Source organism: Eschrichtius robustus, chromosome 20 (genome assembly GCF_028021215.1).
Source record: "Eschrichtius robustus isolate mEscRob2 chromosome 20, mEscRob2.pri, whole genome shotgun sequence".
In the NCBI taxonomy this organism is placed as follows: domain Eukaryota; kingdom Metazoa; phylum Chordata; class Mammalia; order Artiodactyla; family Eschrichtiidae; genus Eschrichtius; species Eschrichtius robustus.
This window is the reverse complement of record NC_090843.1, coordinates 55,966,859-55,990,496: the sequence shown is the minus strand read 5'-3', so window position 1 is coordinate 55,990,496 and position 23,638 is coordinate 55,966,859. Positions and strand designations below refer to the sequence as shown.

The 23,638-nt window shown below is 57.0% G+C and overlaps 1 protein-coding gene across 1 annotated transcript in view; it reads right to left on the bottom strand.

Moving 5' to 3' along the window:
- Positions 1-239: 239 nt before the first annotated feature.
- PITPNM3 (PITPNM family member 3) overlaps positions 240-23,638 on the bottom strand; it is a 68,567-nt gene continuing 45,168 nt past the window's right edge. Inside the window, exons 7-20 of the mRNA XM_068531777.1 lie at positions 21,264-21,453; positions 20,739-20,861; positions 20,100-20,284; positions 17,525-17,697; positions 16,075-16,245; positions 14,572-14,766; positions 13,866-14,014; positions 10,876-10,992; positions 8,354-8,470; positions 7,901-8,049; positions 7,470-7,619; positions 4,141-4,324; positions 2,106-2,234; positions 240-542 (exon numbers count right to left, since the gene is read on the bottom strand). Coding sequence (XP_068387878.1) covers positions 240-542; positions 2,106-2,234; positions 4,141-4,324; positions 7,470-7,619; positions 7,901-8,049; positions 8,354-8,470; positions 10,876-10,992; positions 13,866-14,014; positions 14,572-14,766; positions 16,075-16,245; positions 17,525-17,697; positions 20,100-20,284; positions 20,739-20,861; positions 21,264-21,453 — 2,335 coding nt within the window. The remainder of the gene's footprint in view (positions 543-2,105; positions 2,235-4,140; positions 4,325-7,469; positions 7,620-7,900; positions 8,050-8,353; positions 8,471-10,875; positions 10,993-13,865; positions 14,015-14,571; positions 14,767-16,074; positions 16,246-17,524; positions 17,698-20,099; positions 20,285-20,738; positions 20,862-21,263; positions 21,454-23,638) is intronic.

Genomic DNA, 23,638 nt, shown 5'->3' with positions numbered 1-23,638 from the left:
ATCCACCCTCGCCGGGGCTTGCGTTGCAGGCGTGGGGGTGCCGCAGCGACTGCACTGAGACCCCTGGATCTCACCCCTTCGCAGCCCAGGGAGCCCCCCAAGGCCAGGCAGGGTCCTGCCCCCCTCGCTGGTCGGACACTGCTGGACAGACACGGGAGGGAAAAAGCAGGAAAAGGCCTGTGTCTGCCGGGGAGAAGGCAGCCCGCCGGGGCCCCCCTGCTCTGCGCACAGCCTGGCCCTCAGGGCACCGACTCGAACTTGGGGGGCCCGCGCGCCCAGCTGAGCGCGGACAGGGGCCGCTCGTGGTCCTTGTCGGACTCGGGCTGGCTCTGGGCCCGCTCGGGCTTGGGGTTGGCGGGCGGGTCGGGCTGCTGCACCGACATGGTCCGGCGCAGGTGGTTGCGCTTCCGCAGGAACTCGGGCTGCGCGTGGAGGCCGAAGCTGCCCTTGCGCAGGATCATCCGCGAGCTGTTCTTCTTGGGGCGCGAGCGGTGGCCGGCCTCCAGCGCGGCCAAGTGCGCGGCGTAGCCCTCGCTCAGGAACTGCGGAGGGGACGGGCGTCAGGCCAGAGGGCCAGGCGGGCCGTGGTCCTGCCCTTCCCCACACCCCAACACCGCCCTCTCCCCGGAACACCCAGCTGCCCCGGGGACCTGGGGAGCTCACGACCAGTCAGGGCTCCCCGCCCGGCTCTGGGCAACTGAGCGCTTCTGTCTGTACCCGCGGGTCATGCCAGAGTTCCCTGGATTCCTGACGGGGTGAAGCTCCCATCCTTGTCACTTTCACTAAAATCCCCCAAAGGTAAGTCTCTCTCTCCCCTCCTCCAGTCTCTACCGCATGGAACCTCGTTATTTTCTGGCCTCCGCAGCTGCCCTTCTTGCCAATCCCTCTCCCTAGGTCCTCAGAACCTTTGCTACTCAAAGTGTGGGCCGCGGATCAACAGCATCAGCACGACCTGGACCCTTGACGGGTAGAATGTCAGGCCCCAGCCCAGGCCCAGGAATCGGAATCTGCATTTAAACGAGGCCCCCAGGTGATCTGTGTGCACCTTAGAGTTGACAAGCCCTGCTCTAACGGTCCCCACTCTGAGGTCCCACCATCTCTGCCCCTCCACCTGCTGGTCACTTTCAGGCACCTCCCACTCAACGTGGCCCAAAGAGATCATCGCCTTTCATTCAGTCGCCTGCTTTTCAATCCCAGTAATGGTACCACCTACCCGGTCACCCAGGTCAGAAACCGGGCGCCATCCTTGACTTTCCCTTTCTCTCGACCCATGCGTCTGATCCCTTCGTTACCAAATCCAATCCAGCCTGCCTTAGAAGTGCCTCTCAGACCCTTGGCCTTCTGTGTCCTGCCACGGCCCTGCCACAGCTTCCCTCCCCTCTCCCCTTCCTCTAATCCGCCTTCCACCTGCAGCCTGACGGATCTCTCTGAATCACAAACTCACTCGAGAGCCGTAGAGTCCCAGCTTGGCAAGACACACAGGCCATCCAGGACCCGCTGCCCCAGCCCCCTCTCCCCTTCCCTCCCACAGCACACTCAGCCAAGCTGAGTCACTTGCAGTTCCCATAATATACATGTGCTCTGCCGTCTCCTGACCTTTGCTTTTGCTGCTGCCTCTGTCACAAAGGCTCCTCCAACCTCAGGCCCTTCCTGGACAATTCCTTCAAACTCCCAAAAACCAGCCTTGTCCCTGAGTCCGGCTTAGCTGCTCCTCTCTGGGACCCCACAGTTCTCTGCGCTCCCTGTCATTCATTGGGGCTCCTGCCACACTGCACTGTCATTGTCTGCTCATTTTTCCATCTCCCCCACTAGACTGGATGACATGACATCCGATTCCACCGTGGATCTCCCCTGCACCCAGCGCAGGGCCTGGCCCAAAGCAGGCACCCAGTCGTGTTTGTTGAATGAAGGAAGGAAGGAAGGAAGAAAGGAAGGAAGGAAGGAAGGAAGGAAGGAAGGAAGGAAGGAAGGAAGGAAGGAAGGAAGGAAGGAAAGAACAAACAAATGACTAAACGAGCAAACAACGGAATAAACCTCCTCCTCCCCTCTCCCCTTTTGTTGGTTCCACCCCTCACCCCCCAACCCCCAGCCCCACCTCTACCCACCTGGCACTGGGTTTGATACTTCTTGGTGGGCCGGCCCACAATGAAGATCTGGGAGGGTGGCAGGCCTAGCACGCTGTAGACGGAGATGTCCTTCGTGGAGCCATAGGCCGCGCTGATTTTGATGAAGCACTGAAACACAGGGCAGCTGATGGAGGGAGAGGGGGCCCAGCGCATCCCCACAAAGGATTCCTAGATGTCCCCCCAGGGAGCACTGCTGGGGGACCCTTTATCTGCACACTGATAGACTCCAAGTCATGGGTCCACCCTGCATCAGGAACCACCCCCTGCAGTGGCCTCCCCTCCCGCCCCACCCCCTGCACCGAAAGCCTGATACGGGCTCCACCCGTGAATCACAGCCCCACCATTTGCTGACCCCACGTGAGGAACACGATCCGTAGGTTACGAACAGTGGGGCAAAGTGCTCCTCTGTGGACGGGAACTTGAGTGCCAAGTCGACACAATCCAGGGCCAGGACTGGAGGCTGGTTCTGTCCTGACAATTCTGCCCTCTGGTTCTCCTGCCTGTCCGTGCCTTTCTCCCCATTCCGTGACTACCACCTGGATTCTGGTCTTTCTGTCCCTTGCTTGGGCAGCAGCCTCCCAACTGGCCTTCCTGCCCCTCGTTTCTCCCGCCAATCTGTTCTCCATACAGCTGCGAAAACGATCTTTCTACCACGCAGATGAGACACTGCCACTCCCCTGCCTTAAGCTTTTCCGTGGCTCACCATCACCCTCAGCAGAGAGTCCATGGTCTTGCCCAGTTTCTAAGGTTTTCACGGCCTGCCCAGCCCAGGCCCCTGATCACTTCTGGGACCTCAGCTCCCACCTGGCCTGAATCTGATCCAGCACATACCCCCATCCTGAATACCTGCAGCTCTGAGAACATCCCAGGCTCTTTCCTACCTCAGTGCCTTTGCACATGCTGTTTCTTTGGCCACCGGACAAACTCATACTCATGCTTCAAGACTCAGCTCAAAAGTTACCACCTCCTAGAAGCCTTCCCTGGCCTCTCCAGACAAAGCTAGGTCCTTTCTCCTCTGTTTTCCCAAAGGGTCTTTTCTAATCACCCACCAGTAAACTGTCAATTTCCATGTTTTTCTTCCTGTAGATCAGGGATTGGCAGACTCTTTTGGTGAAAGACCAGATACTAAATATTTTAGGCTTTGCACTCTGTTGCAACTACTCAACTATTCCACTGTAGCTCAAAAGCAGCCATAAACAACCCGTAAGCAAATGAGCATGGCTGTGTTCCAGTAATACTTTATTTATGGACATGGAAATTTGAGTTTCATATAATTTTCACATGTCATGAAACCTTATTCTTCTCTTGATTTTTTCCCCCCAACCATGTAAGAGAATTAAAACCATTCTTAGCTCACAAGTCATATAAAAACCATGGGCCGGATTCAGCCCCTGGGCCATGATTTGTCAACCCCGGCTCTAGATCAGCAGTTCTCAAAATTTTGTTAAGCATCAGAATCCCCTGGCGGGCTTGTTAAAATCCAGATTGCTGGGCCCCCTTCCCAGAGTTTCAGATTCAGTAGGTCTCCAAGGGGGGCCAGAGACTCTGCATGTCTAATGAGGTCCCAGGGAACCCAGTGCCACGGGGCTCACAGTGAAAATCACGGCTCTAGGACATCCCGAGTTCTGTTTGCCTCTGTGCATGTCCAACACCCAGGACAGGGGAGGGAACACACTAGGCACTTAAGTGTCTGTTGAAGGGATAACCAGATGCAGAGACAAGAGTTTAGGCTTTCGGGTCAGAAGATAAAGGATGAAAGGGTGACTCTGAGATCCTGGGCACATCCCTAAGCCTCACCTTTCTCACTCGCCCGTGGGGATAATAAGACACACCTCGCTGGGCAGTAAAAGGACCAGTGAGGTGCACGGGAATGTGCTTTGCAAACTGGGCATCCGCTTGGACAATCGGAGGATATGGGGTCAAGGAGGAGGCCCCCCCGACCCCGGGTTGAGGGAGGAGGGGAGGGGTGAGGAAGAGGGCGGTGGAGGAAGCCCTGCCCAGCCGGGACACTCACCTCCTGCATGAGGTTGCGCAGGAAGATGGCCTTCTGCCGCAGCGGGTCGTGCACCAGCCCGTCCGAGAAGAAGATCATGCCCTGTGGGAAGTTGTGCTGGGACAGCCACGACACCACCCGCTGCTTCTGCATGTCCGGCCGCCCCGTGATGTAGAGGATCATGTAGCCCAGGTCCTGCCAGTGCCTGGCGAGACGGCATTGCAGGGTCCAGCCCCGCCCCATGTGGGCCACCCCCTGCTCAGCAGCCCGCCCCACTCCCCACTTTCCCCTGCCCCGAGAAGCCGGACAGGCTGTTCCCAGGAGCACTAGGGGAAAACAAGGGGGCACCCTGAAATCCGCACCCCCAGTTGAGCCCCGCGGGTCCTGGCCATCTCCCCCGGATGGCCCACAGGCACCAACCACATGCCCACAACACAAATGATCCCCCCACTCCTGCCCCCTCTGCTTGGGTCCCCTTCTCCGTGATGCGCCATCATCACTCAAGTTTCTGGAGCCAGAGAGAAGCGCCTTTGATTCCTCCCTTTCCTTCGGTCTCTCCTCCTTCCTCCTCCAATCAAGGAGCCTTTGATTCTACCTGACAGGATCTTCACTCCATCCTCTCACTTTAACTCCACTTCTTAGCCTTAGCTCAGGACCCATCGCTCTCCTGGGCCACTACAGAAGCCTCCTGGGAGGCCCCTTTCCCTCCAGTGCCCCCAATTCCAAATCCAACCTGGGCCGTGCAACTTCGAGCAGGTTACTTAATGCCCCCAGGATTTCAGTTTCCCCATCTGTAAAATGGGGATAATAACAACAATTACCACCTAGGGTTTTCTGAAGGATGAAATAAATTCATCCCAAACAAGCCTGGCAGTGACTTTATTGTTATCCCTGGTAGTATTTCCATGGTGATTTCTGTAAATTGCACATCTAACCCCACCACTCCTTTGCCTAAAGCCATTCCTGGCTCCCCGGTGCCCTGAGGTCGCAAGGCCCCCCTGCACTGGTGGTCCTCCACTGCCCTTGAGCATGGCAGCTCCCCAGCCACACGGAGCTGCTTTGCTGCCCCAGACAAGCCCTGTGCTCTTCTGCTGCAGACCCCTGCCCTAGAGAGGCTTCGTGGCTCCATCTCCTAATGTTCCCATCCCCCCATCTTTCAAGGCCACCTCCTCCAGGAAGCCTTCCCTGCTTTCCAAGCAGGATCTGCCTGTCTCTTCTCTGTGCTCTCACAGTGGGCAAGTACTCTCTGTTGACATGGAATCCTGTCTGCAAGATGTCAGATGAGACCAGGCCTGACTGCAGGCTTTTGTGGCCCTAGCCACTGACTGGCCACCATAGATTGGGGGTTTCCAAACCTGGAAGATGCTCTGAGAGATTTGGGGAGGTTTTGTAAGAATGCACAGGCTCAGGTGTCACCTCCAGAGTTCTGGTTAATTCTGAGGAGGTACCCAGTGATCTGTGATTATAAAAAGCAGCTTCTGATGCTTGGCAAGGTTTGGAGAGCATCGCAGCGACCCCAGGAGCCCATGTGAAGAGGTGAGAGCCCAGATGGACTGCCCCCCAGAGAGGAAGGACCACAGCCTCCCCTTCCCAGGTGTGGGAGGGGGACACTGACTTGGGAGGGGCTTGGAGAAGATACAATGGGAATAAAGGACGCACGCTTATAAGGAGGAGGTCGACCCCTGAAGTGAGCAGGTCCAGGGCCTGTTTCCACAAGGCCAGTGGGCATCTTGAGGTGGGCAGTCTCGTAGGAGTCCTTGAGCCAGACTAGTTTTCTCTCCCCACAGTGACCACTGCTGCTGGGGTGATGCAGGGCAGTCCCCTGACCCAGTCCCCAAGAGCTCCCAGGACCTGGGATCGGTCCCACTCTTGGTGTTCTGGTCACTTGGAGTCCTGGAGTACGGTTTCTCATGCCCATGACTTGTTTTCTCCACTGGACTGTGAATTTCCTCTAACTAGGATCTCTTTCTGCATCAGTGCCCAGCCTAGAGCCTGGCCCAGAGCCAGCCTCAGAAAAGAGTGGAAGGAGGGAGGCAGGGAGGGAGGGAGAGACTAAAGTGGTACCTCTTTTGCTTTTCTATTGGCAAACTCCATTTGCACCTCTCTCAGCGGTACAATAGCCCTAGGAAGCTGTGCTTCCTGCCACACCGCCTGCCCTGTCCCAATCTGGCCTCCAACATCCAATGGCCCTAAACTTGCCCCACCTCTTCCCCACACATGGTCTGTTCGTCCCTGTCCTTGTCACCTTCTTGGCCTATCAAAACCAGTTTTGTATTTTCTTCTTTTTGTCTGTCTGCATGTGCTAATATTTGTACAATGGCATGGATGGCAATATATATATATATATATGTATATATATATATATATATATATATATATATATATATATATAATCCTTCAGGAGTTGCCTCAAATGTCACCTGCCCCAGGAAGTCTGCTCTGCTTTCTCCAATCAGCTGTAATAGTTGCAATCTCTCGATTAGCACTGTGTGTTAGCTAGTCTCGAAAGATGGCCTCCCAGTGAGCCATGTGTCCCAGTATTCACACCTTTATGTGGTCCCTTCCCCTTGAATCTGGGCTGACCCTGCGACTCACTTAGAACCAATAGAACGTAGTGGAAAGGACACTGAATTCCGAGGCTGGGTCCTAAGAAGGCTTGTAGCTTCCAGCTGGGTCTCTAGGAACCAGAGGAGGCCGGTCACCATGGTGGAAGTCAGCCACCAGGTACAAAGTCTGGCTTGTCTGAGACCACCTGGCTGGCCACATGGAGAGAGAGAAAGAGGGACCCCAGCCGAGGAACAAGACACATGAGTTCATCATCCATCTTGAACATCTTGAACCTCCAGCTCAGTGGAGCCCTTAGATGACCCCCAGCCTGGACCACCACCTGACTGCCATTGCTGGAGAGACCCCACATGAGAAACTCCCAGCAGAACCCAGTCAATGATGTGATAGAATAAGAAAGTATGATCTTCAGTTGCTAAGTATGGAGCCATTTGCTACACAGCAACCGGTAATCAGAACACACCAATTTTATCCTGATTGGGATCTGAATGCAAGAGACCAGGCCTGATTCACTGCACAGAATGCTCAGACAGTGTTAGAATAAACAGAGGGAGGAAGATAGGGAGGGAGGGAGGGAGGAAGATAGGGAGGGAGGGAGGGAGGGCATCCGAGTTTCTCAAGGGCCCTCAGTAAATTACTCCTGGAGGTGAAGCCAGGACTCCTGGCTCCTGGCCCAGAGACCAGTGGAATTCCTAGCGGAAACTAGAAAAACACAGCCCAGATCCCCCAGGGCTGCTGGCCCCTGCCCCTGGGGGACACATCCCCTGCAGGGAGGGAGCACTCACCGGACAACGTCCACTGCCCCTGGCCGGACCTTGGGGTCGCTCCCCATGATGGACACGCTGGCCGCAAAGGAGCCGTCGATGCTGAAGACCACGCACTCCATGCCCCGGGGCAGCACCGTGAGGTAGCTCATCGCGCAGGTCTGGTCGCCCCTGAAAGGTATGGCCAGCCGTGCGCTCAAGGTCAGGTGTCAGCCTGAGGCCAAGGTCAGCCCACAGCCGGGGTCAGAGCTCAGTCGGGGCCAGGTTGAAAGAGAACCTGGGCAGCATCTCCTGATGCTACAGCTGTGACCGCATCTCATTTTCCTCTCTCCCTGCAGACAAGGACAGGGTCCAAAAGACAGTACCTCGAGGACCCCATCTTCTGGACAGGCCTGGCTGGCAGGGCCATGGAATTGGGTGAAACCACCATGAGAATGTCCCCCGGGTCTTACCTGACGACCATCTTCACGGGGTAGACGCCGACCCCCAGGCGCCGGGGCCGCGGTACGCTGTACGTGATTCGGCCGCTGCTGTTGGTGATCTCCGTGTCCAAGTGCACCCAGCGGCCGGAGGAAGGCTCTGCCATGACCAGGATGTCCACCTGCAGGCAGTGAGGGGACCAGGGGAATCGCTGAAGGCCGGGGGGCTGGGGCTGGGCTTGGGAGCTCTTCTCTGCCAAGACAGCAGGGCTTGGGGTCCTGTCCGATGCTAGTTCCTGGCTCCCACCACCTTTCCTCTTTCCACTGCAGCCGCACCAGCTTCTCCGAGGCACCCGGTCCATCCCTCACTCCCGCTCTCCCTCCCTGACCTGCGTGAGCATCTCCCACCTCGTGCAGCCAGGCCTTCCGCAGCCCTCACCCCACGTGCCACATGGTACCCAGGAGGGGATGGCCCAGCCTCTGTACCTTCTCCCCGGTCAGGGCCACCATGTCGAGGGGCCCGTACATGAACCGCCCCACCAGGACCTGGGGGCCGTCTTCGGCGGCAATCACGTCGTTGGCCCGGTGGTTGGCGGTGACATTCTGGAAGGACAGAAACCAGCTCAACCTCTGCAAGGGGACTTGACCTGGCTTTTTCCTTCCATCAGCCACAGGATCAGCTGGAGGGTTGCGCACCTGCCGGATATTGCCTTCCTTCCTATTAACCTCATCAGAGTTTTCCGAGATGTGTCCCCATGGAATCCACGAGGGAAACAGACCCTTAGACCCTCACGTTGTCTCCAAGGGGCCCTGGGCTCCTGCAGACCAGCATTCTCCGCTCTTGATCGTCCCCATGGCCCGGAGGTAACGCCAGTCCTCAGAGCCTGGCATCCTTCTAGACCCCCAGGCTGGAAACTGAGGCTCACCTTCACTTCTTCCTTCCTCATCACGGCTCACATCCAGTAGCCGTTTACCATCCGTCTTTGCTTCGTGGGCGATTTAAATGTCAAGGGTAGAGAAAACAGTGTAGGAAATCTCGTGTGGCCGGAAACCACTCACGGCCATTCTGGTTCTGTTCTTCCCTGGCTGGATTCCCCCACCCCGCTCCAGATCATCCTGGAGCAATGCTGGACGTCGCGTCACTTGTCTGTAACTATCCCAGCATCCCCTTCCTTCTTCACGTCTGGTTTCAATTCATTCCGTAGCTCAAAGGCCTACATTGGCCCCATCTGCCCACCACCCCCAGCCTGGCTTCAAGACCCAAACCACTCTATCTTCACAGAACCACCCACATCTGTGTCTTTTCCCACACCCAGGTACCTCTCACCTGGGCTCTGCTAGTAGCATCTTAAAGGAGCCCCCTTATTCAAAAACATTCCCTGTGGCAGATCAACCGTCTTTATAAAGCACAGATCTTTTAACCCCCCGGGCCCTCGGGATGAAGTCCAAATCCTGAGCCTGGCCTCAGAACGTTGCTGGGCAGTCTTTTCAGTCCCATCTCCTGCTGCTGCCCTTCGAAGCCCCACTGGTTCTTTCAGGTCAGGCTCTGTAGAGGTCTCTGGGCCTTTGCTCACGCTGGGCCCCCCACTTTCCATGGTACCCCTGGCCCCCTGCCTCCTTCTTCCAGCCCATCCACTAAGACCTGACTCAACTTCGTCCTCTCCAGGAGGCATTGGTGGACTCCCCAGAGATGGTCTCTACCTCCGCTCAATTCCCATGGTATTTTAATTCACTTCAACAAACGTTTGCAGGCACCTCATCGGCACTGGTCCCAGAGCTGGGCTCTGGGGATGCAGAGAGGAACCAGTCATGGACCCTGACCTGGAAACCCTCAGTCAAGTGGGAGATGCAGGCCTGCTTACAAGAATACTGATAAGGGAAGAGCTCATTCATGGAAATGAACACATGGAAAGATGCCATAAAAAGGAATTAAGTACTGACACAAACCACAACGTGGGTGAACCTTGAAAAAGGTGCTCAGTGAAAGAAGCCAGACACAAAGAACCTCATATTGTATGATTCCATTATATGAAATGTCCAGAACAGGCAAATCTATAGAGACAGAAAGTAGATTAGTGGTTGCTTAAGGTTAGGGGTGGGGGTAGGGGGCTGGGGGAGGGGGATGGTAGCTAAAGGGTAAGGGGTTTCTTTTGGAGGTGATGAAAACGATCTAAAATTAACCATGATGATGGTTGCACACATCTGTGAATATACTAAGATACATTGAATTGCACACTTTAAGTGGGTGAATTGTATAAAATGTGGTTATAGCTCAATAAATATGTTTACCAAAAAAAGAGCTGATTCGTGGATCACTGATCACCTTCTACCATTTAGGACTGTTCTTGGGGTCCATGTCTGATGTTCCCACAGGACTGGAAGTGCCCACCACAGAGGTGGCTGTGCTTGTAAATCCCTGTGCCCCACTGCTTGGCAAAGGGTCTGGGACACAGTGGGCGTTGACGATCGCTTGCTAAGTAAATGAATGTATGCTTACTGAACTCCTATTCATACGTCAATACCTTGCAGAGATGATGCTTCTTCAGGGAAACGCTGCACGGCCTGCCCTGACGATCCTTCTCTACATCTTCTTCCTAATCTGTGCCTCCCTCTATATGATGGCAAATGCCACACCAGGCTGTGAGCCCCGTGGTTGTGTGTAGGACTCTTTCGGACCCCTGTGTACATCTACAGAGGCCTGGCGTATAGCAATTGCTCCATAATTGGCATCTCCTCACCATCCCCAGTGCCCTGGACTCCCACCCGTGGTGCTCCTGTGGAGCCAGGCCACGGGGGACCAGCTCCCCCATCTCACCTACTCCCCCCCCACCCCTCCACTGCAGCCCTGGGGGCCTCGTCTAAGCCTGAATCCCAGCATGTATGAGCACGGAGATCTGAGGAGCAAACCAAAGCCCTTCCCCGCCGTGTGGATGCCCCAGCCCCCGGGGGCAGCCCCACCTCCCGGAGACCACAGCCTCAACCCGTAGGCACCTCCAACAAGCACATACCCGCAGCTTGACCTGGGTCCTCTTACGAAGCCACTTCTCGCGGGGGTTGGTGGGGCTCAGTGCTGCGGGGTCCAAACCAGCGCTCTCCTTGACGTTCACGCTCTCGTAGCGCATCACCTGATCAGCGGCCCAGCAGGACTCCGGGTCAGGCCATCTGGACCCCTCTCCCTCCTCCCCATGGTGTCAGGTCCTCCCCCAGGCCTCCCCACCTCCCAGCCTGGGACCCTCAGGAGGCCGGGAGCCCCCAGCACCTACCACTCTGCCCACCTTTCCTGAGAGCTGGGGCCAGACCACTGTCTCGCAAATGCTCTGGCCTGGGAGCAGCCTCTGCTCTCGACACCCAAACCTCGCAGCCACCTGCATCTGTACCCATTCTCTGCCTTCCCCCATTACGGTGGGTGACCCTGATCGAAGGCCAGCTAGAGCCCTGGTCCCACCCAGCCCCACCCACCTCCTCAAGAACATAATGGAGCCAGCTCCCCGCTCAACCCGACGTCGCTGGCGAGTCCCTCACTACTGGATCATTCTCCTTGGCATCTAAATATGCCGTCACAGTGCCTCTCCCTGGGACCCCTCTCAACAACTATCACATGCTCCTGTTCTCCCTGACAGCAAAAGTCCACAGAAGACTCGCCCTGCACTGTCTCCACTTCCCCCCTGCCTTCTCCCCTCCCTCACTCCAGGCAGGTTTCTGACCCTGTGTCTCCCCTGAAGCCATTCTTGCCAAGGCCCCGTGACCTCCATCCTGCCCAACTCAGCGGCCCCCTCCCGTCTATCCGCTCTGGTCCTCCTCCGACCTCAAGGGATGTCCTCCTCCGTTTCCTTCGGTGGCTCTTCCTCTCTCCCCAGAGGAGCTCCAGGACCCCTCCCTGAACTTCTCCATCTACAGTAACTCCCTCGGTATCTGTGATATTGTGACTTATAATAAGAAGTATATATTTGGTCTTTGTCCAATTTCTGGCACAAAGCTCCTCAAATCCTTGGAATTTCCTAAGTGAGAGGGACAAAGGTGTCTTTTGTTATGTTAATGAGGTGACTTGAACCGCATCTAAGGATGGGGCTGGTTGCCAGGAGAACCAACCTTGTGAACAGAGGGTTGGCACTTTCAGTCCCACCCCAGCCCCACATCACCACCTCCAGAGAGGGGAGAGGGGCTGGAGGGTGGAGTTCAATCACCGATGGCCAGTGATTTAATCCATCATGTCAATGTAACGAAGCCTCCACACAACCCCAAAAGGATGGGGTTTGGAGATCTTCCAGGTTGGTAAACACACGGGAATTTGGGGACAGTGGTGCCCTCAGAGAGGGCATGTGAAGCTCCAGCTCCTTTCCCCATACCCTGCCCTTTGCATCTCTTCCATCTGGCTGCTCCTTTTATAAAATCCTTTTATAATTAACCAGTAATCTAGTAAATAAACTGAGTTCTGTGAGCCACTCTAGCAAATTAACTGAATCCAAGGAGAGGATCTTTGGAACCTCCATTCTATAGCCCGTGGGTCAGAAAACCCAGGTGAGGGACTTCCCTGGTGGTCCAGTGGTAGAGAATCCGCCTTCCGATGCAGAGGACGTGGGTTCAATCCCTGGTCGGGGAACTAAGATCCCACATGCTGCGGGGCAACTAAAACCCACGCGCCACAACTACTGAGCTCACACGCCTCAACAAGAGAGCCCATGTGCCGCAAACTACAGAGCCCGTGCGCCACAACTAGAGAGAGAAAAACCTGCATGCCACAACTAGAGAGAAGCCCATGCGCTGCAACGGAGAGCCCACGCGCTGCAACAAAAGGACCCACATGCCTCAATGAAGATCTCATGTGCGCCAACTAAGACCCGACGCAGCCAAAAAAAATAAAGAAAAAAATTTTTCATGATGTTTAAAAAAAAAAAAAGAGAGAGAGAGAAACCCAGGTGATGACCTGAAGATTGACATCTGATGGGGGAGGGGCGGGCAGTTGTAGGGCTGAGCCCTCAACCTGTGGGATCTGACCCTATCTCTAGGTAGATAATGTCAAAACTGAGTGAAATTATAGGACACCCAGCTGAGGTCAGAGACTTGCTTGGTGTGGGGAAAAAACACACACATGGGAATTGGTGTGAGAAGCAGGGTAATCCATCGCTGGCTTTAAATGCCATCCAAGCTCTGATGACTCCACATTTTTATCTCCAAGCCAGCTAAGCTCCAGACTCTCCACTCACCTTCCTTCCCAACATCTAACAGGCATCTCATCTTCCCAGGTCCAGACCCATGACTCAGTATCCCCTCCCACCCAGCCCCCCTCTTCCCCAGCCCTAGGGCATGGTGTCACCATAGCTAATCGAGTGGAAACCAGGATTCGAGGGACTCCCCTCCTTCCCTCGCAGCCCGAATGTCAGCAGGTCCTGTCACCACACCTCAAACCCGGCGGCTCCTCGGCACCTCCGCCACCAGCTCCCTAGCCCAAGCCGCCACCTCAAAGTTGGGGTCCCACGCTTACCTCATAGCGGGGCCTCACGCTTGCTCTCCTGCCCTCCAAACAGCAGCCACAGGACTTCCTTCTAAAATATCAGTATCTCTCCCTTGCTCAAAACCCTGCAGTGGCTTCTCATTGGACCCAGTATAAAATCTCCCTCTGACCTTGGCCGTGGAGGGTGCATGTGATCCGACCCTCACCTCCCAGCCTCTACCCCCCCCCCCAGGCTCTCCCTCAGTCATTGGCCTCTCTCTCCACCTATTTTAGAGATGAGGACCTTGAGACCCACAGGGGAACAGGCATGATGACTCCAGTCTCCAAGTTGAAACACAGGTACATTCTCCTACGTGGTGTCTATTTAATTTTCTAGAAAGTACCACGCCATTGGCCAGAAGCCAGTGTTCCTTAGGAAAACCGTTGTCTGTCCAGGTCACCCCCCCAGTCGCCGCGCTTCGGTGCCTTCCCAGCGTCCAACGTGGCCCGCGAGGTCAGCCTCTTCCCCCCAGAAGGATGCCCCCTCCCGAGAAGGGACGGCAGTACCTGTCTGAGGATGAAGGCCACCACGTCCGTGGACTCCCAGTAGCTGGCGTGGAAGAGGTGCGGCAGGGCCACGGCGGGGAAGGCGGTGAGGACGTCGGGGCAGTACAGGGCGTAGTCGATGCGCTTGCTGCCCCACCACTTGGCTGTGACTGCGGCTCCAAGAGGGAGGCAAGGTCAGAGCGGCCTGCCCGGGGCTTTGACCCAAGGGGCAGCGTGGGACCCCGGGGCCCGGATCCAGGGGTGGATGTGCCACTCGGGGCACAAGTTGAGGGCCAGAGCGCTCGGCTCAGAATGAGCTCTGGGAAATGTGCCGCTCCTCCTCCACCTTCGACCACCCCCAGCCCCATCGCATACCCACCCCTCCCCCAGGACGTGTACTGCAAACTGGTCCCCGGGATGGGGGCCTGACCCACGGAGACGGGCACAGACTCAACCCAGGGCTGTTGGTCACAGGGACTCCCAGGGGGAAAACTGAACGTTCGGATTAAGTCGAGGCCTGGCAAGGTCACGGCTCAGTCCACGGTCAGAGGTCAGGGCCCCTGTCCAGGGTCAGAGGTCACAGTTCTCTCTGAGGTCAGAGCTCGGTCTGGATTCCCTTTTCCCCTCCTCCCCCGCCCTCAGCAGCCCCGGCAGTGGGCCAGCGGCCACCCGGAGGAGGGTTCCCCCTCCCGCGGATCCAAGCAAGGCCCGGGAGACCCTCACTCACTGCGGGAGGTGCCCACGGGGGCCAGGCTGTCCGAGGACTCCGAGCTCTCACTGTGGGAGCTGCCCTGGCTTATCCTCCGCCCCGGGCGCTGGGACCTCGGGGCCTGAGGGGGTGAGGCAGGCGCCTCCAGAAGCGGCGGGCTGCCCCGGGAGCTGCCCTCCAGGAAGAGGGAGCTGTGGGTGTGCAGGGCGTCAGCTGGAGGGGGAATTTCACAGTCAAGGCCGAGTGGTGGGCCTCAGATGAAGCTGCCCGTGTGCGCCAGCCCCGTGCTGGGCGGGAGGCTGGGCGCCCAGGGAGGAGCCAGGCCGGCCTGCTGCCTCACCTGCCCAACGGGCGGCCCGCACCTCTTACCCCAGGGCCTGACGGGACCCCCTCACCATAGCATGCAGTCAGATTTCACCTCCTCCAAGCCATGGGTTAGGCAGGCACGAGTCAGGGTCCCAGCCATCACGTCCAGCCCCGGTAGAGCTGCCGAGGGCGCGTCTGGGACACTGCCCCAGAAGCACCAGCTGAGGCCACAGGTGGCACACCACCATGTGCTCTTGTATCAGACCCCTCCCTGGGCCACAGAGGATTGTGGCTGAGCTTGGAAATGAAGGGGGCCTCCAGCCTGGGAGCGAGGGCGCCCCCTGGGGGCAGGGGGATGCCCTGAGCAGAGAGCGACACATTTTAAGATGTGGGAAGGTTTTAGAGCCCCTTCTATCTACGGAAACGCCTGACAAAAGAGGACTTTGGAAATTAAGTTTCCTTTGAAATGGGGGCGAGGGGGGTAAACCGGCTTTTAATCCTGAACGAGCCACGTGCACAGCAACCCCCGCCCCCAATCTAGCCCAAATCTCTGAACAGGCTTGGCTAAACTTCCTGAACTGTGGTACGGAGCCAAGGCTCTGATCTCCGAGCCCCTGACTGTCCAATAGAGGCCTCGCCTTGACCTCACCCCAGTCCATGCCTGGCTCACCCCACTTAAGCCCTGGAGGCCACTGGCCCTCCCCCAAACCCACCTGCCCTTTCTCCTGCTGTTCCCTCCACCCAGCAGTTCTCTCCAACCCCCATCCTCCAGCTCTTCTCCACCTGTCCAAATGCCTTGGTTGAAGGCCCCCTCTTCCATGAAGCCCTCCAGGGTGACCCACTCCCTGCCCTGCCCCTCCAGAGTCCAGGCTGGGCTCTAGGAATAGCACTCAGCATGGATCCCCGGACTTGCAATCAGGTCTGACAACTCAAGTATTATGCTGGTCCTGGCCATGGGAGCTGGTCACGGGGCAGAGCCCAAAGATGCCGCCTGCAGAACAGGTGCTCACACAGGTGGGCTGTTCGGAAGGCAGGTGAGTCAGCTGTCTTCCTGTCCCCCCCCGCACAGAGCACAGAGACCTTGTTCAGGTGAGTCTGGTCACTCTGACAGCTGACTAGCTTGGAGGGGCTGGACCAGAGAGGGTGGCCCTGGGGCACCTCCTAGCTGGGGCCCAGCCTCTGGCTCAGCACACTCTTACACTCCCGAGGGCCTACCAAGGAGGAGGGACTGTCCGTCACCCAGCGGGAACCTCTGGTAGCGGGGCACGCTGACGGGCGACACCAGGTGGAACTTGGGCTCCAGCAGTGGTTCAAGCCGGGAGGCAGAGGGGTCTGCGCAGTGGAAAAAGCTGTAGACCTGACTGCAGGCAGGACGTACCTGGAAACCTGGGTGGGGGTGGGGAGTGGGAGGATACATGGGGGAAGCCCCTTGAGCACCTGCTCCCTTGGCCCTAGGAGGCTCCCTTGACTGCAGCTTTGAGTAGCCTACTCCTCTGCTCAAGAACCTGCCGTGGCTCCCTGCTACCAACAGGATCAAAGCCATTAGGTTCAGCTTGGCCTTCAATGCCTTGCCAACCTGCCCCACCTAGAAGCACCGCTGTAGGCGCCCAACACTACAGCCATGGTGGACGTCGGTGACCCCAGCCAGGCTTGCTGCTTTCCTTTCTCTGTGCTTCTGCTCAAGCTGCCCCTCCTCCTAGCAGGACGCCCTCCACTATTTCCACTGGTCAAACTCCTTTAAATTCTTCTAGCTGTCACTTAGTTGCTCCCTGATCTATGAAGCGGACCTAGGATCTTTCAGTCAGGATCAGCACCCCTTCCTTCGGCCCGCTCAATTCCCAGGTCCAGTAGTAAGTAGACTTCTTAGTTTGCCAGAGCTGACAGAACACTTCTCCCATTGACCAGCAGGTGTCTCCACTGAGGCTTCAGCTCATCAACGTGCCTCCCTGTCCCTCACAGGGGACTGGACGGTCCAGCATACAGGGAGCCCTAGGTTTCCTTAGCAACGTCAAGGGTGGCCGTGAGATTCTGCCTCCTTCCCCGACTTCTAGCAGACACCCCCCCCCCCCCCACTTCTTATCTGTTCCATGGTGCAGGCTGTTGGTAAGCTTTGGTGCTAAGGAAATTCGAGAATCCCTGATCCATTGTTCTCCGAGGTGCCTCCAGCCTCTTATATCCTCAGAGTCATTGCTAAGCCATCTGCTGGTGCAAATCACCTCCGTGTGTATTTTAGAGGAATGGGGAGAAGGCACTGAAGGCTGCAGGGACTGCGAGAGCAAAGGCACTGAGGTGAGCGGGGCATCTGTGGGGGCAGTAAGACCAACCTGGCTGCAGAGGGCCTGCCTGGGCGCTGGGGATGGAGGGGGTGGGTGCAATAGGGCTTCTCTTCCCTGACAGCATGACAACTGGACAATGGGGGCACAAATCACTCTGGGCCATGTGACAGGGACAGCGAAATCCACCAGGAGCTGCCTCACCTTTGCCCATCTAGGGAAACTGCCCCACTCTCCCTCCCACCCCCACCCCTCCTTCTTCTTCCTCGCCTCTCGCTTCATCTACCCCAACTCCGCGGCCCTCCCCGCCCCCGCTCTCCCCAGTTCCAGGCCCTCACACAGTGGCCTAGTGACCCAAAGGCATCTTGGACCCCAGCCCGCGCCACACCCACCATCCAGTCCGGGCAGCACCGTCCTCCGCATGGCCAGGACCAGGCCCAGGGGCGAGCCAAAGAGGAAGAAGTCGGACACCTCGAAATCCAAGCGGCCCAGGCTGACCTCGGGGAGCTGGGGCCCCCCGGCCGCAGGGGGCTCAGCCTCATCCTTCAGCACGCTCGAGTGGATGCTGGCCAAGGGAGGAAGACAGGGGAGCGCAGGTTAGGGGAGGACCAAGCACGGGGAGTGAGCACTTAGCAGAGCAGCCTGAGGTCCGCGGTGCAGCGCCCAGCCCTCCATCTCTGGGGCGGGGCTCAGACCCGGAGTCCACTTGATGGATCACCGACACGAGTTGGCGACCATCTCAGCATCCAGCACCAAGGCCTGGCCAACATTTGGGTAAGGCAGCAGTCAGCCAACTTTTCCTGTAAAGGGCCAGATGGTAAATACTTCAGACTTCGGGGGCCGTGTGGCCTCCATCACATCCACGTAACTCAACTCTGCCGCGTGGCACACCGGCAGCCACAGGCGCTACTTGAACAAACACGCGTGGCCATGATCCAGTCAAACTTTCTTCGCTAAAATGGACTGAGCACCTGAAAACCCAAGCCCCCTGCGCACTGGCAGGTCTGCCCCATCGTACTGGTCTTGTGACGGCCGCACTACGAATTCCTGCCCTGTCCAGCAGAGAAGCCCGGCCTGGCCAGACAGCTGGGTGACATCAGTTCTGCCAGGATGAGGGCTTTCATGGTAACGCATGTTCCAGGCAGCTCACAGACACAGATGCAAACAGCTTGGTCTTCCCTCCCCTCCAGCCCGCAAAGGAAGCTGAGCTTAAAGAGAAAAACAGGAGACACACCGAATTCCAGCCGTTCCCATCCCAGGTGCCCGTTGCCCCGAAGACTTCAAGTCGATGTTTAGCCACAGACCCAGAGTGGGCTGCTGAGAATGGGCAGAAAACTGGGGACCTCCCTGACCTTCCAGCTGCATTTAGGTACTGCTCGGGGTTTAAGAAAGTCCAGCGGGATCGCATGATCTATGAATCCATTAACGGAATGCAAATTCTACTAAAGTACTCAAGTTGGAGGAGAAAGGGAATCTTAGAAATAACAGTCGAAATAATGTGTGCCAGTCCCCCATCCCCTGTGGGCGAGGGTCTGGGCAGTTGAATCTGCATCCCCACACGCCGCCCGCCTCTCGCAGTGTGAGCATCTTGCAGTGAGGATGACCACCTGGTGTTTAACAATTCGTGTCTCATGTACAGCGTGGTCCCGAAACACACACCAGCTACGTAACTGCCAGAGAAACAGCCATCTGTCCCTACACCAGAAGGAAGAGCTGGCTTTGTTGGACCAGCTATCGAGAGCCTCCAACTTCACGTCACTCTCCAAATTTGGGGCTTCCTTAAAGGATTTTTCAAGGATGAACCAGAAATGGTATGCTTTTACCTTGCAACCTGACTTGAAATGTAGCTGCTTTTCTAAAGAATAACCTTTCAGAGGGGCTTTAAATATGATTTGAATATGCAGAGCCTTTGACCTAATAATTCTTCCTCCAAGAATCCATCTGAATGAAATAACCCCAATATATATATATATATAAATATTTATGCACAAAGATGTTTCTGGAGTGCTGTTTATAATTGCAAAGAACTGGAAAAAGCCAAAGTGTCCAGTTACTGGGACTAAGTAAGATGTCATCCATTCACTCAAAAAAATATTTTTAAGAATATTTACCAAGTATTTTTAAGTATATGGGGAAAAGACCACAATATAAGAGGGGTTTTTAAAGTAGAACTATAGGCAAAGTATGTAAAAAATATACTCCAAGGAAATACTCCAAAGTCAGCAGTGGTGAGAGGATACATTTTCCAAACGTTGTGATGACCTCATGCTACTTACCATTTGGGTAGAAAAGAAGGAGGGAGGATGGGAGGAGAGAATTGAGGAGAGAGGGAAGAAGGAAAGAGGCGTTCCTTCCCATTTGGATCTATGTTCAAAACCCATTTGAAGCCTGAATAAATGTACAGATAATTCATTTAGCCAGTGTCTGTTAACATGCCTCTTCTAGAAAGTTAAAGGGTGGGCAGTTCCATGGAGGGACCCGGCTGGCCTTTGAATGAGAGTGCCTTGGGTGCTGGGCACTGGGAGACCAAAATGCTGACCCCAACTCTCCAGTAACTGGCTGTGTGATCCCTGGAAAGTTCCTAACCTCCTTGGCCTCTGCTGCCCCATCTGAGAAATACCAAGAACACAATACTAAGAAATACAAAACACACCTACATCTGTTCTTTCACCAGATTCTTAAGACCATCAGTGAAGTAGGCTGAAGCGCAGCATCTACTCTCTTGGTGAGACCGACTGCCCCCATCTCTCTGCAAGCTGGGGAGTGGGGCGGGCACAGCGTGCAGAGTCCCGGGTCTTGGCGCAGGGTCCGTGGGGAATGGCCTTGGTCCCAGCATTTCAGTGCTGGTCCCTTCCCCCCACCCCGATGCAAGGGCCTGGGAGTCACAGGACTCCCAGATGACTGTGGGCCGAGGTCCTGTCCCCCTGGACGCCTTGCTGGAAGGCAGCAGGCACAGGGAGCGGTTACCTTGATAGGAAGGCGTGATGCTGGGTGATGGCCTCGCAGTCATAGGTGGAGGAGTCGCTCTGTTTCCGTGGCAATGGCCTCTTGGGTTCTTCATCCTCCAGCGCGCTGGAGACATCAATGCTGCTCTTGCTGAGCCGCTTGCTGCTGGCCAGGCTGCACTCCTCCTCCACCACCGCCGGGGTGTCCTTCGGGGCCGAGCAGAGGACAGGAGGACACTTCAGTCACCGGAGACTCTGGGGCCCCGCCTCCTCCCCCAGCACAAATGAACCCCTTTCTCCTACGGTGTGAGAGGCAGTACTTCTTCCAAAAGGGGCATGGGAGCCACAGCACAGTAATGGTGGGATTTTAGGCACAGGGCTGTCCCCGGAGTCCAAAGGGCTCGGCAATCCAGCGGGACTCTGGACAGCTGTCTAGGGACCAAACCCGGCATGAGCCCTCTCTGGGCTTCAGTTTCTTCACCTGTATTAATAACCTCCCACTACTCTTGCAGGACTATGACACAATACCTTGTAACGTGGATGTCACAGCACAAACAGGAAAAGCTAACACTGCTCCCCCAGGAGAGGCCCTGTTCCCCTGGGGCCGGGGCTGGGGGTCCCAAGGACAGACCCTCCCCCATTCCCACTCTCTGGCCCGCACCTGGGTGCTGCTGACGCTCCCCTTCCGGCTGTTGCTGCCAGGGCTGTCACCTGAGGGCCCCGCGCTGTAGCAGATGGCATCGAAGGCCAGGAGGCCCCCCACACAGTCGCCGATGAGACACACCTGGAGAAGGCAGAGCTGGGACCGCAGGCCTGCCCACTGCCACCCCCCCACTCCACACCCAGCCAGAGCGTGGGTCGCCTGTCCGCGGGGGAACAAGGAGCCTGTCCCAGGGAGGCACTGAGAGTCCCAACAGGGGGATGGGAGGGTCAGCCTGAGGACGGGAAGCAGGCTACAGTCAGGGGTCAGACTTGGGCCACAGATCGGCATGGGCTGAAAATCAGAACTCAGATGTTGGCCTCAGTTTCTCTATCTGTAAAATGAGGATAAAGCCAAAGATCTCAAAAGCTTCTTTGGATCTCAGAAGCTAGGGCTCCGGGGCACCCTGGTCTAGATCCTTCTGGAAGACCCCAGCCTCTCTCCAGGCAGGGACCAGGACGGGGAGGCGAGGGCAGGCTGTCCTACCTGCCCACTGAAGCCAATCCCATCGGGGGATTTGAGGAACTCCGTGTACACCTGGTTGGCTCGCTCGATGACGGTGGCAACTGCATCCTGGTACTGCGGGGAGGAGATGGCCAACAGGGGCAGGGCGGCCAGAGGGACGTGGTCCTGGCTGTTGCTGAGACAGCCCTCATCATGGCTGTAGGGATTCAGGCTGCAGACAGGGGGCCAAGGTAAGCCCAGCCGGGCAAAAGAGAGCACATGCTGGCCAGGAATTGGGCATTCGGCTCGGGGACTCTTCAGGAGGACCCAGGCAGGAGCCGGACGAGACAAAGCACAGGCAATGGGGTGGGGGTGGAGGGAGGGGCAAGCCTCTGCTGAATCCCCTGTATGTCCATCCCGTGCCAGCCATGATGTGGGCCCTGTGTCTCTTATGACAGCAGTGCTCTCTGCCCTCTTCTGTGTGGCCTCAAAGGACACCCCAGTTATGGAGGAAGCCTCTGGTGTGGATCAGGGTGGGGACATGTCACCATGGCGGACTTCCTGGAGGAGGTGAGGTTTGAACTAGGCCTCAAGAAAGGCTTTAGGGAAGCTAGAAGGGAGGTGATAGGGCGTGCCAGGCATGGGTATCACACACTGGCCACAGCTTGGAGGTGGGCACACCGCTGCACGCATGATATCGTGTCCATCTTTCTGGGGAGAGGATCCAGAGCCATCAAGGGCTTTGCAGAAAGGTCTGTGACCCCAGAAAGGACTAAGAGAGCCTGTCCTACAGCACCGCCCCCCCACCAGTGGATTGATCCTCAGCCGCTGTGTGGGCCCCTCACTTCCTGCCTCCCTCTCTCTGGGCAGCTCAGCCCCATCAGGGACCAGCTCCCAGCTGCCTGTGCCTGCCCGCACCCCACCCGTCCTACCTCTGTCCCCTGGGGCATCGGACCCAGCTGGCCGGGAGGGACAACAGAGGGAGGGACTGTACGTCCCCTCCCCAGAGCCTTCCCCCGTAGTCCAAGCTCAGGTTGACCCAGGGCCCAACAGGGACCTGACAGAAACTGGGGAAGGTGACAGGGCTCAGGGCACCCTGGACAGGAGGCAGGGACCTCATGGTGTGCCAGGCAGGCCTAACAGCCATTCCTCATCTCCAAAAGAAACACAGATTAGAGGAAACAGCCCTCAATTGCAGCCGGAGAGATTTTAATTAGCTGAGAAAGACCTCCTTCCCAGAAGTGATTAGGGGTGATCGATGGCCCGGGTAAGGAGCTGCCTGGGGGAGAGCTAGGCTCCCTCCCGCTGTCCCCTCCAGTGGATGCCGGGCCATTCGTCTTCCTGGAGATGGGGCCTGGGCTGGGTGACCCAGCTCTGGAGGTCAGATGTCCTGGGGGAGAGGGGGTAGGGGTGGGGAGTCCTGAGATTGATGATGAAGGAACACAATTAACTCCGACTATTGGCAGTGACGGACAGAGCCTTCTTTCAGCTCTGCTTCCCAAACCTGCTGCAGAGCAAAAGCCTGGAGGAAGTCAGGATGCAGATTCTACGGCTCCTCCCCTCCGGACTCAGCCGACCCAGGGGGAGGCCCGACCGCCTAGCAGTTTAACAAAAATCACACCCGGGATCTGGGCCATTAACCAGGCTGGGGAACTACTCTCCTTCCTGACCGAATCTCCTTCCTTCCAACTCTGGTTGGGATCTGCCCAGCCCGTGTCCTGGGAACACGGATAGATCTAGAAGGCAGAGGAGACTTCCCTTTCTCTCTCAGAGGGGAGAACTGAGACCCCCACATACCCTCCCCGTGTTCCCCCTGAAGCAGCCGGACGCTGAGCCCCTCTCCTTAGAGCCACACCTGATCCAGAGCACCCACTCCATCCCCCTGGGGAGCCGGCACCAGGCTGGGGATCCCTCTCCACCCTCCCCAAACCCCACATGGATGGCGGCTCCTCTGCAGAAGCTATGAAAGGGGGTGAGGGGCGAGACCAAGGTGCCACTGGCCTCCCTTTCACCCCAGCTGCAGAAAGTTCCCGGCTCCAGGCTCGAGAGCCAGCCATTTGCCACACATGGGTGCTCAGGGTCTTGTTTGCCTATATCACTGCTGAGCAGCCGGGGCTCCCAGCTGGCTCCAGGCACCACCTTCAGCTGGTTCAACAGGGCAGGCATCTGGGGAGCCCCTGAGGGAGACCCCGGGGCCTGGAGCAGTGGGCAGGATCTCCCAAAGCCCCCCAGGTTCTGAGGGCCCCCAGTTTCACTATCTGTCCCGCACCGGTTCCAGGGCAGGTTCGTGAAGAACTAAGCCCTGCAAGCACACTGCCTTATTCCCAGCCAGCAGGGTCCTCTTCTCCTGCCCCGGCCCACTGTCCACCAGCAAGGACAGTACCTTCTCTCCTACCAGGATGGTGTCGTGAGTCTCA